This window comes from Phasianus colchicus, chromosome 13, assembly GCF_987193195.1.
Source record: "Phasianus colchicus chromosome 13, bPhaCol1.hap1.1, whole genome shotgun sequence".
Classification (NCBI taxonomy): Eukaryota; Metazoa; Chordata; class Aves; order Galliformes; family Phasianidae; genus Phasianus; species Phasianus colchicus.
The window spans coordinates 1,105,989-1,123,399 of NC_143448.1; the positions used below are offsets into that span (position 1 = coordinate 1,105,989).

The following is a 17,411-nucleotide window of genomic DNA, read 5'->3' on the forward strand; positions in this document are numbered from 1 at the left end:
AGATGATGGCACAGTTACGTTAACTTCAGCCATTTTCCAGTTGTCACCAGTAAAGGCATGCTGTGAAAATCCTTGGTCTTCAGGAATAGCGAGGGGTGAGCAAGTGCCTGCGGAGAGCAGGCCTGCCTTATAGCAGCCGTACAGGAGTCTTCTCCTTACAAAGCTGAGCATTAGTCTTAACACAGATGATCACAGTCCATCAGTGGGTCAGCCAGTGCATCAGCTCACAAGCGAATGTTAACTTTCAGAAAGTTATTTTCACTTACCAGTCCCCTCAGATGGGAAGGGGGAGATGAGTAAGGAGTAAGGGGGAAATTGTGAGAAAATGCCAGCATGAGACTAATTGAGAAAAAGGAAACGTATTTAATTATTGTTTTCTGTAAAACTTTACAAATGTACAGCATAGTGCAAAAAAACCACCAAACACACGCAGTCTCAGCACATCATCTTCAAGTAAACTTAACAATGTAACAAGCCAGGGAACGCCAGCCTGCTTCTTCAGGAGTGGCTCTCGACGCTTTCCTGGAGGTTACCCTCTCTCCATCAAGATCCAAGCTCATGTTGACAGTAGAGCAAAAAGCCTAAAGAAAATCCCAGGAACCACTCAGGAGCGGCTGCTCACAGTGCTTGCAGTCTGTGTACCGCAGGGAAGTGCTGCAGTGTAAGGTGGGGCCAGGCCCTCACAGCTCGGGCTGCCCCTCCTTGCAAGTAGTTCTCCTGAGGTGGTTCGTGTTTCATCCACAAATGGACACTCCAGTAAGGCATCCATGCACGTGTCCAACTTCAGGCATGTGACAGACTTCATAAAAATAGCGGAAAACTGCTCAGAAGTTTGAAGTTATGCACGTGCTCAGATACCTTACTGAACCCGTATACATTCAGTGCTCACATGAGGGAATTGAGCATCTGAAGGTTCAAAGAAAGACATAAAACCTGAACGAGAATAACATACTCTGTCACGTGAGAAGAGACACCACACAGCTTCCCATGAGAAAGGAAGCAACCGGACTGCAACTCAATAGACCTCCATTGCTGGAAGTGACAAAGTACAGTGCCAAGTGGGCTGATCTAGATGGACTCTCTAAGCACAAATCTGTCAAAAAAGAAACACTGTCCATGCTATGCTCAAGAACACCATCTAAATACCAGGCCAGTGGGGGCTGCCAGGTTTTTCCCTTAGTCCTGAACAGACAAACAGTGGATGGAATTAATTCAGAAGTTCTCACAACATCACTCTGCCAAAACAGTGCCTCCAGGGTGGTCATCACCCCTCATAGCAGCCAGCTGGCAAAAATGAGGTCTCTGAATTGTTCCCATCTGCTCACGCTGCTAAATGGATGGAGCAAACGGCTGTGACAGGAAAGTCCATTTAAAATGCGTACATCTTATTTAGGACATTTTGAGCCTACGTTCATCTGATCAACTATTTTTGGGTGGATGCTGCTTGACCATTCTAGACGCTCAGGAATATGGTTTAGTACCAAGAACCATCACAGTAGTGAAAGTTGGCAGAGCAGTTCTTCAAATGGTGCTGGCACGGCTTACACCTCCCTGCCTAAGCCCTTGGAAGGCCTGAGTTAGGTGAATTTCCTGGGTCTGTCCTGCTGCTTTTGGGTAGCTTTCTTAAGGAAAAACAACTCAATTAGAGGATACTGTGATAAATACGTTCTCATTAGAACTACAGAATAAAAAACAAAGCTCTGCTTTGTTGAGAAACTCAGTTGTCAGAAACCACATGAAAGAGGAAGATTAAATGAGCCTGTAGGAGCTGGTTTCAGATGCACAAAAGGCAGAAGAAAAGTCTTTGGGACATGGTGGAGTAACTCTTCTGCCTCTGTTGGACACTGAGAAAGTACCTGAAGCTGAGAGTCCTTCTTAAAAGGGACTCAAATCAATTAAACCAGTTCATCAGATTTCATACATTAATAAACCTACAGACACATCTCCAGGGGAAATAGAGGAGGTCAAGGCCAAGGAGAAATACCACTGGACTGGACATGAAGTATTTCTCCAGCACAAAAACTAGGAATAAATCAGTCCTCTTTGGAAATAAAAAACTGTGTGTGCAGAAGATTCCATCCCTTATTATAAGAATTAAAGCATGGGGTGCCCTGCCTTTACATTACGGAAGATAAACTGGGGGGAAAATAACCAACAACCATCAACTCAGGATGGGATGTTGTGGGGTGTATGATGCCTGCAGCTCCCCTGGGAGCCAAAGACACCTCTTTGGAGGGATCACTCAGAAACTATCTTCAGCACACCCTGAGGGAGCTTCATGTTCCTGCTTATTCTGGGAAGACAGGGGAGAGGCACAAATACATCCCATCAAAAACAGAAAATAGGTAATAATAGAATATTTTTAGAGCACTGGTCTGGCACTTAAAACTAATCTTCTACTGAAAAAATGGCATTCAGAAGGGTCATGCATCTCTTTGCTGACCTACGCTGCCCTATTAACATCCCACAGTTGGGACTGCTTTGTTCTGTGAGGTTCCTGATGAACTTTCAAGCTACTTTTCACTTCCATTTTCTTAAAAAGTTTGACACTTGTAAAAGCATTTTGAAGAAAAACAGCTCCCACCACATTCCCGCTCCACGTAGGAACCAGCACCAGAAGCAGCATTTTGTTCTAAAACTATGATCCTGGGCAAACTCTGAGAGCCAGGGACAGGGTGTGCAGTGCAACAGCTACTGACCGTTCCAATCTACTCAAAAAGAAAGGGCACAACAACTCTCTCGTAGGTTTCTGAGTCGCTGTTGTTTCTTTACATTCAAATCTGTGGATGCTTGGGTGGGTGGGAGGGAGATGATGCCTTGGAAGAGACATCATTGGTTGTTATCAGTCGAAGAGCTCAGGTTTAAGGGGATATCCCCTTGGACACCCACGGAGGACAGATAGGAAGCCATGTTTTCAGATGGAATATACAGCGATGAACTTTCATGTAAGCTAATGATGTCGTTTCCAAAGACTGACTGCCGGTCAGTGAGGAATTGCTGGGAGCTTTCAAGAAGGACATCTTTCCCTAGAAATGCAAATAGACAACAGAAAACTCAGTCCCTGGAAGGCACATTAAAGCATTTATGAAAGTAGCACTGAAAAGGGGCAAATTTCTGCTGCACTAGGAAGGGAAGGACATTGATCTAGGCAAAAAGTGCTTGGAAAAGCTTGAGTCCAGGGGAGTCGAAAGCCCATCAAAATCTGTGGAATTCTTTCCAGGTGGCCTATCTGGGTCCTGCCTGAACACTGAGATGCCTTACAGGAGACGTTGAGAAGTAAGAGACGCTTTTCTTTCACTCTAGAACAGTCTGTTTTCCTTGCTTTTGCAATAGGAGACCTCCACCAATTGCCTTGTTATTCCAGCATCACACGCTGTGTGGGCAAGAAAGGCTTTGCACACAAGAGATGCTCCCCTTGTATTGTTCAGCCTCAGTCTTCTTCTTCTTCTAATTCTCTCCAGTGTTTCTGGGCCTTTGTTGTTCATGTAAGATGCTGAGCTTAAGATGGACGATGGAAGTCCATGAATTACACATCAAAACCCTGCAGATGTTGGGATCAGGTGGCACTGGCACCTGAACAAAGCTAACAGAACTTTATTTCAGATCTAGCCCAGACAAATACATGAAAATCATAATATATCACTATTCCATGGCCAAGAAAACACTTCTGGATTCATACCAAAAGTCAATGACACACTTTTTCAGAATCGCTAAGGGGGGATGGGATGTTCAGTTGAACATTTCCCTTGAGGAGTGGTAAAAAAAAAAAAAAAAGTCTGGTGGAAAAGAGAGATGCTGGTGGCAGCTATGGGATCATCCCTGAAGCAGAAGCCAGAGGAAACACAAGGCCCATGCAGCTCTTTCCACCCCAACAGTTCGCTTAGATTGCCACATTGCTCCTAAGTGGTAAGGAACAGGCAGAGAAAACAAAATTGATGCAGATTTGATGTGGACCCAAGCAGGAAGAGAGGTCATTTGGTTACGTTAAATCTCAATTTATTTCCCATATTTTGCCTCTTCTCAGTAGTTGTTGCTGATGGCAATCATGAAAGTGAAACGACCCTCTGGGTGGCAAACGGTTAGTGCTGGGCTCTGCACCCAGCTGCTGATGTGAGAGCACCTTAATTACAACCCCATCCCCAAGTCTGCAAGAGTTGCCAGTGCTCCTACCTGGGCAGGCATTGCTGAACGATGGGTTGAACACTTTTGAGTTCAGCTCAGTTGCATTCTTCTCCAGATCCACCGTGAGCCGCTGCATCTTGATGCAAAAATACAAACTACGATGTACAGTTATACAAAGACAGGGCAGCTTGTTAGAATCAGGCCACTTCTGAGAATCAGTGCTTTACTGATTCTGTGTACCATCTGCCAGCAATGTGTGCTGTGCTTCCCACCCTGCTTCCAAACTCATCTGCTGATAGAGATGCAATCCTCCACTAGTGCTGAAGCTCACATCATATGAGGAGGCCAGGCTGGAGCTGCTGTGGCTGCACCAAGCAAACCCACCATCCTCTGCAGCCAGCAACAAACACAGAAAGTGTTTTTCTTTCCATTTGTTTGTGGTTATCTTCACGTAAAACCAGCTTTCAGCTGTACTATGCTTCTAGGTGCAATGTGCTGGCAGACATTACAGTTTTGGTACGCTCATAGTTTTCTGTAGGACTTACAAGGCTGAGGGTAAGCTGCACCCTTAGGTGTTGCAAAATTCAGTGGACATGAGGAGTGAAGCACTGGAGCACTGTGGCTTCCTCTCAGCAATCCATTTTAAGAGACCTCCCCTTGCTGCAGGACTTGCAAATACTACCTGTCTCTGCAGAGGCCCTCAGGAAATGGGATTACCTAGTAAATTCTCAATTAATAAACCCAAACCTACAAAGGCAAGTGATATCATGAAGGAAGGTTAGAGAATTCTGGCATTTCATTAGAGCAGACTGCACTTTGCATGTCTGTAGACACGGCAGAAACACTCAATCTGTATCCCACCCGACTGGCAGGGAGGGCTCTAAGAAACCACCCCCAGACATGGAGGCAGAAAAATAGTTGGGAACCTCACATCTCCTTCACTTTTTATTTAATCACCATATTCACTTTAGGAATGTCTGCATCGACATCAATTCCCAACAAATAACACCAAACTGGATTTCTTCTCATTTCTTCCATGTGTGTGCATTACCACACTCTCTGCTCTGGCTACACCATAGCATTTCCTTAGCTAGGTCCGAGCTCTGCTTACAGGAAATTCTGCCTCATGTTTACACTGGTGTTATCTCAGAAAGCCATCTCTTACCGGGGACAGACCGGCTTCCATTTCAGCCAAATTGCACTCACTCATTGCTAAGTTGGGATTGAAGACCTGTTTGAAAAAATACACCGTGAGGGCATGGAACTCTCATCAATTTTGCAGAGATTGAGCAAGTGGGGAAGGGAGTTGTGATCTGGGGTACAGCTCTATGATTCATTCTCACTCAGTTGCACCGACAGAGGAAAGTGTGTCAGTAACAGGAAAGCACCTCCTAACGAGACGTAGGAAACAGAAACAAGCAGAGCCAGTGGCAGAGGGCTACTTAAGAACAAGCACCACAGCCCACCCCTCCCACAGCCCCGTCCATCCCACAGCCTCATCCATCCCACAGCCCTAACAGGTCCCTCCCTACTGCCCAGGGCTGCACTCACATCCAGGAGGCCTGCAGACTCCAGGCCATACTGCTGGCTCCTCAGCAGCAGCTGCAGCCCCTCCAGGCTCCAGTCGGGGCCCTCCAGTGGGTCTGAAATATCTGTTCTGAGGAAAGATGAGAGAAAACATTGCCATAGATAAGGCTTACATGGATACAAAGCAGAGCCAAGAGGCTTTCATATCTTTTAATGGAGTTCAGTACAGCCAGCAATCACTCATGAGTAGTGTTCCCCCGGGGTCGGTGCTGGGGCTGGCCCTGTTCAATATCTTTCTTGATGATCTGCATGAAGGGATGGAGTGCACCCTCGGTAAGTTTGCAGATGACATCAAGTCAGGAGGAAGGAACTGGCTGAGCCAATTGGAAGAGGTTCAACAAGACCAAGTGGCGGGTTCTGCATTTTGGTCACAACATCCCCATGCATTGCTACAGGGCTGGGGCAGAGCAGCTGGAAAGTTTCACAGAGGGAAAGGATCTGGGGGTGTAGCTGGCAGCCAGCTGAACTGAGCCATGGGACATGGCTAGTGGGCATGGTGGGGGTGGGCTGGGGTTGGACTTGGGGATCTCAGAAGTCTAAGAGCCCACTGTCACCCTCATTTCATATCATTTCAGCTACATTAATCCCAGAAATATGCCCCAGTAGAGCATGAAGGGCACAGGCATGACAGCCAACAAGCGAGAGAATTCTCCTGGGTGCAGGACAGAGCTCACCAGCTGCATGTGATTAAAGTCAGCCTCCCCTTCCCCCAGTAATGGGAAAATCTGTGGAACACAGGGCTGCAGCTCTCCTCACCTGTCCAGCAGTGCCCTCCTGCCTCTTCTCTCAGGGGGCTGTGAGGTTCCTGGGGGGGCCACCCCACAGCTCCCTTTGCCCTCCAGGACAGACTGCACCATGGCAACTGGGAGCACGGGGGGCTCAGGGCAGGCCCGGCAGCCAGACAGTGGGATGTCAGGTTCAGTGGTGGCCTTCACCCTGGGGCTTGCTGGCTCCTCCTTGATCAGCATGAGGCACTTCTCCCTGCGGCGGAGACAACACTTAGCTCCACACACACTGCTCCACATCACTGGGAAGGGCAGCAGGAGCTGCTAATATCTGGGAAGTGCTATGCAGTAAAGGATCCTTCTACACAGAAGGGCTGTAAAGAGGCTGGAATGAGATGCCCAGGGTGGTGATGGAGTCATCGTCCCTGGAGGTGTTCAAGAAATGTTGAGATGTTGTACTGAGGGACATGGTTTAGTAAGAAATATTGTTGGGAGGTGGACGGTTGGACTGGATGATCTTGAAGGTTTTTTCCAGCCTTGGCGATTCTATGATTCTTTGATTCTATGATCAGAAACATGCTCAGTTGGAATGTCTTCAGTCACTACATCAGTCGAGGTTATCATGAATTTACCCAGTAGATTGTCTTGCAAATACAGAAAACACACTTTCACATGTTCATCACTCTTCAGATGAGTACTGGACTCACTACAGGTAAGCAGGCACTAGCTAGAGAGGGACTACAGTTAAGGAGAAGTCTCCACCCTGGAAACAGCAATGGGATCGGTGAGATCTCACCATCTGGAGCCAGCATTGGACCAGTGAGCTATCCAGAAATCTCAGTGACACAGGTCAGGACCTTGTGGCCAGTCAGGATTTGGAACAGAAGCTATTGGGGTCTGACAGCCCCAGCCAGACGCTTACTTGTTTGGAAGCAGAGGTTTGTCTTTTTGAAGTGGGAACACTCCATGCTATTCCTACCAGACATATGACACTGGAGGCTCAAACATTATAACTTCCCACGTCAAAACTTACTCTGTGCCACTGACAGAAAACCATCCAGCTCCCTGTGAAGATGCACAGCTGCAGCCAACGGCACACAGACCAACAGGCACAGGGCATGGGAAGCCGCACCAAACTGTATTATTTTACACCCCTGACAGACCAGCTCCACTGTGAGACAGTGCACGAACAAGTCCCATGTATGGGATGGTATGTGACACTACACAGCCTTCCCCAGCATTTGTTTTCAGGTCATCTTTTCTTCTTGTGGTGGAAGCTCACGTTGCTGCTGTAGTGTCACACTCCTGAGGAGCCGCACAGACACAGCGCGGATCAAAGGCCGCCAGATGGCACTCAGAAATTAGCTGAGATCCTTCTGCTTCAGAAAGGCCTTTCAGCACACAGTTTTTTATCTGGAGCTGGTTAAATGCTTCTAGCTACTTTAGTGGGGATGTTCTCAATTATTAGGTGGATTTACAGGCAGTTCCTAGGGTCAGTTTCTTGCCTATAAGCCTGAGAAACTGTTTCCACGACTCACCAATCTGCATAGTTTCCACTGACATCGTGTAGCTGTTCTGATACCAGCCCCAAATACACTGCACGTCTGTGACAGGAAGAGATAAGCACTAAAATGCCCCTGCATTCAATTCCTAAGTCGCTGGGACCTCTTCACAGAAAAGATGTCAAATGTCGGAAGTCATGATGCAACCCTTCTGTTCTCATTAGCAGAAAGATGTACAGTTTGATTCAGTTTCCTCCTTGTCAAAGCTAAGAGGAAACTTTCTCAGCAAGCCCCAGTATGCCCCATTCTCCTTGGTTTTACACACAAACACGTTTACCTGTCGTTATCAGGAGGGGACTGCATATTTATTATGCTGGATGGTGATGCTTCAGTAACGTCGGAAATGATGGGTCCTGCAGCCACCGCAGGGCTGTGCAAACAGGAGGCAGGTTCTGTTGATGGCTAAGGGGAAAGCAAAAGGAAAACACGTTTCTCTTTCTGACACAGTAAAGAGCCTCAGCTGGTTCTCCACGGACCCCAGAAGGGGAAAGGCAGCTTGCTGGTTTCATCCAGCTCCATCTTCCAGAACTCCTACCCAAGCAAGGACCTAATGAATGCCACTCTGCTTTGCAAACCTCTTCGCTTCTTCACTGCCACACTCTTGCCAAGCTCCTTACTCTAGCAACCATACTATTGCTTCAGACATTCCTCCCTGCGTGGCCAAAGAAATCCCCTGAAGTACACCCACCGACTGTATGAAATAGGCATCATGGAGGGCGTCTGCAGACAAATGCCGGCTGAACTTGGACACCTGTGGGGCTGATAACCCATTGTCAAGCATCAGAGGCCTGGAAGAGAAACAAGAGGTTTGTTGTCCCAGTACGTACCAACCAGCCGGTCCCTGGCTGCTCATACAAGCAACAGCTTTCAGCCAAGGGTTTCCCAGCTGCTCTTTATTTCCTCATCTGTAATGTACGCCTGTGTTCAGTGTCACAGAGCAGGAAGGGGAGCTCAGGTCTCAGAGGACATCACCATTAAAAAGGGCCTTTAGCAGCCATGCAGAGAAAAGAAGGTTTGGGTCTTACTTGCAAGAGGAGAGTGAAATATACAGAGCACAACTTCTTTCCCACATAAGGAAGAAATGATGGCAATACCTGTCCCTACAGTCAGAGCTGGCTGCAGAGAATGCAAACTTGAAGCTTAGCACACACCCCTGCAGAGTCCCCGGGCCCCTCTTTGCACAAATAATTTTGAAATGATTTACAAGCTTAATAGATTTCTGTAACTTGCAGTGAGGAAAGCCTTATGCCTCAGCAACATTATACATTTTTCCATTCTGGACTTCTGCTCTGCAGCCTTATGCACAGGTATTCACAGTGCTACCAGCACATACATTCCACTGGAGACGGACCTTAGTGTTTCCAAGGAAGTAGAAGCATAGCACTGTGCAAACTGCAGCTGGCTTGTATCAGTGATATCCCTCTTTGTAAAGAGGCCAACACATTTGCTGTGCCAATCATTCTGTGCTCTTCTGCCCCTTTCAGCACAGTCTCACTAATGGTTTGCTTTTTTTTCGCAGCAGCGGTCTATGACAACTGCCCAGCCCTGCTCCCATTAACAAGTGGGAAAATGGTTGCCCGTAGGACCAACACGGGGGCCCTGCCTTTTCTTCTCCCACCGGTGACTGTTCCCATCTTTCCCAAATAGAGGTCATAAGCTGACACGGTGATTCTCTACAGGCCACTGAATGGGGCATGTCAGCAGGTCTGACTCGGCAGTTCAGCCCATTCATTCCCCATCACCATGGTGCCCGGTCCGGTGACCGCCCGCCTGCGCGAGCTGAGCTTGTGATTTTAGCGAGGGGGCAGCTTTATGTGCACGCCCCACACCAGGGTACTTACAGCTTCCTCTTTATCCCAGCGCTGCCAGGGCTTGATTGGAGCTGGCCAAACAGAAACTGAATCAGCTGTCAGGAGAGATCACAGTCCGGTGTTAATCAGCAGTGATTCAGCACTCCTCACTCCCATCTCACACATCCCTCCCTCCTGACACCACCCCAAAGCCAGGAGCAGCCATGAAATACGGGATCCAAATTGCAGGAGGAAGACTGAAGCGGGACTCTGGGATGTTAGTCCACTGTGCACGAAGGCTGCAGGTTGCACGTGCTCAGAGCTCTCGTGCCAATGCATGCAGAACTCTGGGAGCCCGATCCAGTAAGGCACCGTGCATGTGGAGGTACACAAGCAACAATAGATTGGGCTGCTGAGGTTTGGGGGGAGCCATCATCCCCAGAGGTGGTCAAGAACTACAGAGATGTGGCACTGAGGGACATGGGCAGTGGGCAATACTGGTGCTAGGTGGACAGTTGGACTAGATAATCTTAGAGGTCTTTTCCAACCTTAATGATTGTGTGATTCCTAGGCCTGGAGTGAAACTTGGCCTCTTCAAAGCCTTCCATGAAATGTAACAAGATCTTTGCAAGGGAAAGAAGAAACCTCCCAGAGGACATCCTGGACCCTGGAGGGAGGTCTCTGCCCTTTTGGTTGAGTGTTTCAGCCCTGTGAAGTTCAGTGCTGATAGAACTGACAACAAATACGATGCAGGATGGCTTTGGAGAGGAATCACTTAGCAACGTTTTCCCAGGTCAGCTCAAGCTAAAGCTCTGCTTTGACCTCCTAACAAAGAGAGCATTATTACGATATACCACAGCTGCCTCTTACTCACTGCTAAATGTAACAAAACAGTTGCATAAATGCCTCTACAGCAAGCAGAGTGGCTGGTCTGGCCTCAGAGCTGGAGGAAGGCTGGACAGCCTCATGCATTTCCATTTAGTCTTATGACTGATGCCACGTGAGGGTCAGAATGTGGCTCTGGGGGCACTGAGAAACGTGACATGCACATCATGTCACATCAGCACCATATTGGAACCACTGGAGAGGCCTCTTCCGAGCAGATCACACTAGAGTTTAAGGGAGATAGCTCCTTTAAATTGTCAAAATGTTGAAGGTTACCATTGAGGAAAGGGCTAGCCAGTTCTGCTGCTGCAGCTTCAGTGCTAGCAGTGTGGGGAGGAAAGGCTTGGGAAGCCTGAAGGCATCAAGACTACCAGAGCAAGGATGGTATTGTACAGAGCAATCAGGGCCAATACCACCAGAACAAGGATGGTATCACACGGGGCAGTCAGTGAGGGCTGTGCTCAAGACTTGAATGGAAGAGTGACTTCTAACATCACAGCATGGCCTGGCAGTGAAATGAAAATCTTAGGGCAAAAGTTGCTCCATGCATTGTTAATGACCATTGCCCACAGGACACATAGGAACATCATGCGGTTAGAAAGAAGGGAAAACACACATACTGTGGTATCAGAGTGTGGAGAAGATGATGGGACAAGAAAAATCAGAGAAGGACACACACTGTGCAGTCCACGTGAGTTTTGGTTTGTATGATCATTACCTTGTTGATCACCTTCTGTTGCTGTGAGTGGTTCTGCCGCAGAGAAACAACCTCCCTCCAAAGGACTTCATTCTGCCTGAAAGTGAAACAGAAATGTCCTGTGAGCACAGAAACATCCCAACAGTCCATGGTGCTGCCACGATGCACAGCACTCAGCTCAGCAAAGTCTCACTTTGGGTCACTGCAGACTTCGGTACTTGCAGATGTTCCAGCCACAGCCACATGATTCTTTTCCTTGTTTTCCCCCAATTTCTGAACTACAGACCAAAATTTGGAGGAAAAGCAAGTAAAGAGAAGCCACCGTATGTATGGGAGGATAGTAGGAGGGCATGTTTGTTTGGATTCTTTTGTGAAATTTTTGGGCCAAACTCTGAATCCCTGCCAGTTCTGTGCTGCAAATGCCTTCACCAGCAAATTTATCTCAAGTGTATGAATGCAAGAAAAACTATGAGGCCAGCAAAACCTATCATATAGTTATAATTTATAAATACTTCCATTATACATCCTTTGGGTGGTAATAATCTTCCTAATGTGGACTGATGCTATAGCTGGGAAGATAAGGTCTGTGGCTTGAAATAGCAAAGTAGCTACCCCTATATAGTAGCTTGGACAGCAGGAGTCCCTGATGGAATTCCCTAAAAATTAAGTAAGAAACAAGCCTAGAGGAAAACTTCTTTTATTTCGACTGTACCTGGACTTCATAGCGTGATTTCACGTACGTGCCAAGTGTGGGAAGCATTATAAATTGAGTAAGGATTAAAGGATGAGCTATCGCATTCAGGTGGCTGGGAGGTCAGGCGACCACATGCAAGAAGTGCAGCACACACCTTTCTTGCTCTTACACAACAGAGAGAGGGGCCCAGAGATGTAAATGCTACAGCTGCTCTCGTGTCCTTACATTCTTTTGGCTGGTCACATGTATTGGATGTGGAGGATAACAGTGATAGATTTCTGGCTTTAAATAGTTGAATGTGGTACCACTGCATTTCTGCCAAAGACTCTCCTAGCTTTGACATTGTGTCACATATCTCTCTCTGCCTTCACTTCTATCTGGAGGAAACACAGTTGTGTCAGTCTCCAATACTCTTCCTTCCTGTGTGGCTTCCTCTGTGCTTATCTCATCTGTAAAGGGAAAATATGGATGAAGAGATAATGTCTACCTGCCATAGAAGACAGAGAGGTTAAGGATTAGTTTGTATGCTGTAGCTCACTGGGAGCTCTGCACAGAAATCCGCAAGTTATCATCTCAGTCCCTCTGACCAAAACTGAGGTCAGCTGTTCAGATGCAGCAGGTCCTCATGCAGCACTCTGAAGGTAACATCCCTGTATCAGCAATTGTTCTGTTCACACTTACTGCTAAGAAGATGCATAAATAACACAAACTCATTTTTTCAAAGTTAGGATATTTAAGCAAAGAGAAGATTCTTAGCTCAGTCTGTGCTCCCTCAGAGGCAGCTGTGCTAGGCTCCTCCTTTCAAGCATTCCCAAAGACCATCTCTCAAGAAGCAAATGCCTGCAAAGAAGCAGCCCAAGTAGGGTTCAACTCACTGCTTCATGTCCTGCATTTGGCACTCCATGTTCTCCTGCTGACTTCTCAGGATCTGTACCTCGTACAGCAACCTGCTGAGGTCCTCCTGGCGCATCTTGGTCTCCTCGCTTTTTACTACTGACACCTAAGGAAGAAAAAGGCAGAAGTGGACTTCACCAGCACTAGAAGGACAGATAGAGCAATGGCTGTGGCTCAGGGGCAGGACTCCCAAAGCCAGACTGGTATGCTGGCATACATGGGGAGGCAACGTGCTCACAGAAGTCTGGGTATTACTGCAAGGGCCAATGAAATAAAATGCAGCAAAGAGCAGGAAAAGTGCTTCCATACAGAGGGCTGTTGGCAGTAGGATATTGTCCACTAGGGATGTACTTCAAATCAACTCGGAAAAAAAGGTACTTTGAGGAACAGGAACGCGCGGAACTAGGTCATTTGATTAATTGTTACAATTTTATGTAACTATAACTGTTTTGAACTGATATATTACACTTGGATTTCCAGGATGTTTTTGTTGTAGTTGCTTTCTGAAGTCAATAGGTAACTTTCTTGAAGTCAATTAGCCCTTCTTGGAGGCTAAGAGCAAGTTAGAAGACAGTAAACAGGTGGCAGGAGTAGGTTATTGCTTCTAAAGCAACAGGAGGGGAGTGCTGGGGGATCCAGGAAGAGATGTGTCATACTGATCTAGAAAAAGAGACGCTGATTCAAAATGACAGAACGGTCAGAAGCAAGCCTGGCTGCACAGCACAAAGATCTGTGGCACTGGGCAGTGGAGCAAAACAAGCCAACAGCTGGTGACAGCCAAGCCCTGCGCTCACAGGACCCTTGTCAACAGCTGAATGTACAACCCAGGCTAGAAACCACATTGCAAGGTGATGTTTGAATTACGCCAAGCAGTCCACAGCATGCCAGTCTGTGTTCCAAAAAAACCAAATCTGCCTTTGGAGAATTGTCAAGAGAGGAAAGCAGCTGTGGCAGAATCCACGCAATGAACACGTCTCAATCACAGAGCCTCCAGCCCAGTGCCCCTCACCTTCCTCTTGATGTGCTCCAGGAGGTGCTCATGGCCCTGCAGGAAGCAGAGGTGCTGGAACTCAGTGTCGTCCCGCTCGGGCTTGACCAGCCCCCCCTGCTCAATGTTCACCACCTTTCTGAAGCCATCTGCGTGGAAAGGGTGTGGGTGGAGAGTCAGTGGGCCCATGCTCTCCTCCTGGCCTCCACCAGAAGTGAGGAAAATCTATGTTGGATATCTCTTTGAAGTTCTACAAGGGTTTCTACATCACATCTACACCTGCTCAAGACTGGCCTCGTATTAACAACAGTGCTACTGCATGCTTAAATTGCAAAGAGAAAACTTTATTGAGGAACTTACGGAGTAGTGACTGAAAGAAAGTAACACTTCAGAAAACTATCACAGAAGATGCATATTTCATACAAACATGGTCTAGGTGTTGCTAACAGCCACGTGCAAACCTCTGCTGAGCGGTGATTGTGTGCAATTAGCATGGTTTGCTGGGTGAAATGCTGTCCGACCTTAGCTGAGCAATATGGCTGTGAAAACAGACAAGCTGTGGGCACACTACACTCAAAGGAAGCTGTTTCTGAGGGAGCTTTCACGGTACTGAGCTGCCAGAAAAAGCCCCATATGGCAATTAAACTGATCAAGGAAAGCAGAGAACCTGGTAGCTGAAATTTCTTAGCCACAGCTTATCTAACAGAAATGTCATGCTAGAATCTATGGAAGAATCTACAGATCTTCTGTAGAAGACTTTCACTTCCCAGGGGTCTAAGAGGAATGTTCTCGTTGGCAAAATCAATAATGTCACAGTAATGTGTATACATGGGCTCCCAATGTTTCTATCTACAATTCCTTTCCATGCTTCCCATCCCAGCCTTGCTTTCTCTCACTCTCCCTGTATCCCATGAGACCCATGCTGGTTGAACTTACACATGTTCAGCTGCCGGACGAAACTGGCCATGTTGTTGTGTTTGAAATACTTGGGCAGCACCTCTTTGGCAAAACGTCCTTGGTCAAACACATGGAAGCTGGTGCCATTCTGCAAAGGCAATAAGGACAGAGGCAGTCAGAAGACTGCAGGAGGAGGCCAGGAGGAGGTGGTTCCCTCAGGTCCTACAACAGGCAAAGAGTGACAACTTTCAGTGAATGATGTTCCTCTTTCAGTTCTGGCACAGACACATTTTTGATCCTTTTTGACTGCTTTTTCAGAGCCTCAGGTGTGAGAAAAAATCTACAGGCTTTTACATCCCAAGTGCTCACAGCTCAGGATTGTTGCTTCTTTTTTTTTTTTTTTGTGTAGACCTCACAGAAAGACACTGGTGTCTGGAGAAGGTCTTGGAAAGCGGAAATTACCATTACAGTCGATGAAGGTGCTGACACAGGTCTGTCTGTGAACTATCTGCTCCAGAGCACAGCGGCCCTGGAGGGAGCACTGCCTGGAGACATGGCACAAGAACACAGCAAAACGTGAAATCCTTGTTGTTACCAAGAATGCAGAAGCTCTTCACGCCTTCTCTGAGTTATTTTTGAAAGCACACAGTCACAAGGGCAGCCACAAATGTGGCTGAATGTGGCATAAGGTTTTAGCAGTTATGCTTTAACAGTTCAGGCTAGCAACATGCATTTTAACTTGCTAAAAGCGCTGTTTCTGAGGATGCATCACCAGGATTTGTGACTGCAAAACAAAGCAAACCAGGCTGGGATCAATGACAGACAGGCACACTGCAGCCCACGTGCCTTCCCTGCTGGCCTCCTGCCTGGTGGACACACCGTGCTGCAGCTGCCCTGAAGTGTTCTGCAAACACAAATCCACATCACCTTCTTAGGGGACAGAAGAACTGGCAATGCGTTTTCACCTGGGTCCCGCTGTGCACCCACCACCCACTACACACCCCCACTGGCATATAGCGCCAACTCCCGCTGTGCTCAGGCTCTTCTGCCTGCTCTAGCAATTAACCCTGCATGCTCACAACACACAACCTTGCTTCTTGCCTTAACAGTGCCCTCTGACCATCACCAGGGTCATTCCCACTGATCGTTGCCACACAGAGCAGAAGCAAAACTGGCCAAGTGCTTAGGAGATTCACTAACAATCTGCCCCTCTGTCTTGGCAGATGGTTGTCCCAGCCGGTTTTGACAGACCCAAGGGCAGAGACCCTCTGCTATGCGACAGTTTATTCCATCACTCCTTTGAGGTCCTATTTATCAACAGCTCTGACTACGTCCAGAAATCTTAGCAAAGCCCTCAGCCCCTCAGCTCTAACAGCACTGACAGGAAAAAGGATGCAACATGGAATCTCAGATATCCGCAGATGATCTTAGAGATCTTTTGCAACCTTAAACTGATTCTATGATTCTCTGATCTAGCAGATCAGATCTTACCCAAGAAGACAGCTATCTGGCTGCAGGAAAGCAGAGCGTGGTGATGGAAGGTCCAAAATAACAGCTGATCAGAAACCGACATCAGGAATACTGCACATGTAACACAGAGGGGACTGCTTATACATACTAATATTTAGTTAGAAAGTCCTTATTCAAAACACAGTGGTTCCAAGTGGTGTGGCCATGTACTGCCAACTTCGGAAAGCCCTGGATAACAACACAGCTTAAATTCCATCTCAGGTTTTGAATGAAAGCTGTACTGGACACGAGCACAGGGCAAAAATACTGCTTCAGGCTTTTCTCCCCCCTTTTAAATCTGCTTTTGTAATAGATGCCTTCTTTCAGAGGCCATGTTCATGCACACAACTGATCTGATAGCTGCCTGCTGGAGACAAATCACTGCATCATTTGCAGCAAGCCTTACTCAGGCCAAAAGCACAATGTGGTTTCAAAACACTTTATGAGAGGGACAGATTAATAATTTTTATCCACTGATTGCACTTAAGTAAATTAAAGCCCCTGAGATAAATAAGAAGCCAAACCAAAGCAATCTATCACTAGAGGAGTGGTACAGACAAATATACACACATCACTACCCATCACATGAACTGAAAAGGTGAGCGAAGTTCTTCCAAAATGCTGGGCAATTTAAAGTGCCAATCTGAGATCCATTTATGTTTCAGCTTGTGGTCCAAGGGCTCCTTATGGCAGCCTACTGCCTGCTAGCACAGCACTGGGGAAAGGCTTCTAAGAGATGCTTGTAAAATCAGCCAGCCATCACTGAAATCCTGTGATAGCTTTGCACATTTTCCAGAAAACTTTGGGGAACTGAAGCAAGGTGAAAAACTTTTCTCTCCTAAAGAGTCTGGATTTTTTAGAGGATTCGGTTTTAAGACACCCCTTAAAGCACTCAAAGTGAAACCCAGCATTGGCTGCACATACCGTACTCCAGCAGATGAGGTGGTTTGTTTCGGGATCTTCCACCAGCGTCCAGAGCTTGGTTAGGAAGGCCGGCACATTGCTGGAGTAGCCATCCATCACCAGGGAGCCAGGAGAATCCTGCATAGCTTTCCAGTGTC

At 47.2% G+C, this 17,411-nt stretch overlaps 1 protein-coding gene across 3 annotated transcripts; it reads right to left on the reverse strand.

Moving 5' to 3' along the window:
* Nucleotides 1-353: 353 nt before the first annotated feature.
* Nucleotides 354-17,408, reverse strand: HSF4 (heat shock transcription factor 4). 3 transcript variants are annotated; one of them, XM_031615555.2, is made up of 13 exons: nucleotides 17,275-17,408; nucleotides 14,881-14,989; nucleotides 13,966-14,093; nucleotides 12,938-13,062; nucleotides 11,390-11,465; nucleotides 9,838-9,902; nucleotides 8,685-8,784; nucleotides 8,274-8,398; nucleotides 6,466-6,690; nucleotides 5,674-5,779; nucleotides 5,288-5,353; nucleotides 4,171-4,258; nucleotides 354-3,026 (listed from the first exon to the last, which is right to left on the reverse strand). In XM_031615555.2, the coding sequence occupies exons 1-13, from the start codon at nucleotides 17,395-17,397 to the stop codon at nucleotides 2,830-2,832; spliced, it is 1,533 nt and encodes a 510-aa protein (XP_031471415.2). In that variant the 5' UTR covers nucleotides 17,398-17,408; the 3' UTR covers nucleotides 354-2,829. The 3 variants fall into 3 exon arrangements, with proteins under 3 accessions (XP_031471415.2, XP_090005825.1, XP_090005826.1); XM_090149699.1 differs by having other exon boundaries at nucleotides 14,881-15,063; nucleotides 17,275-17,407; XM_090149700.1 differs by having other exon boundaries at nucleotides 2,908-3,026; nucleotides 4,171-4,277.
* Between the last annotated feature and the right edge of the window lie 3 nt (nucleotides 17,409-17,411).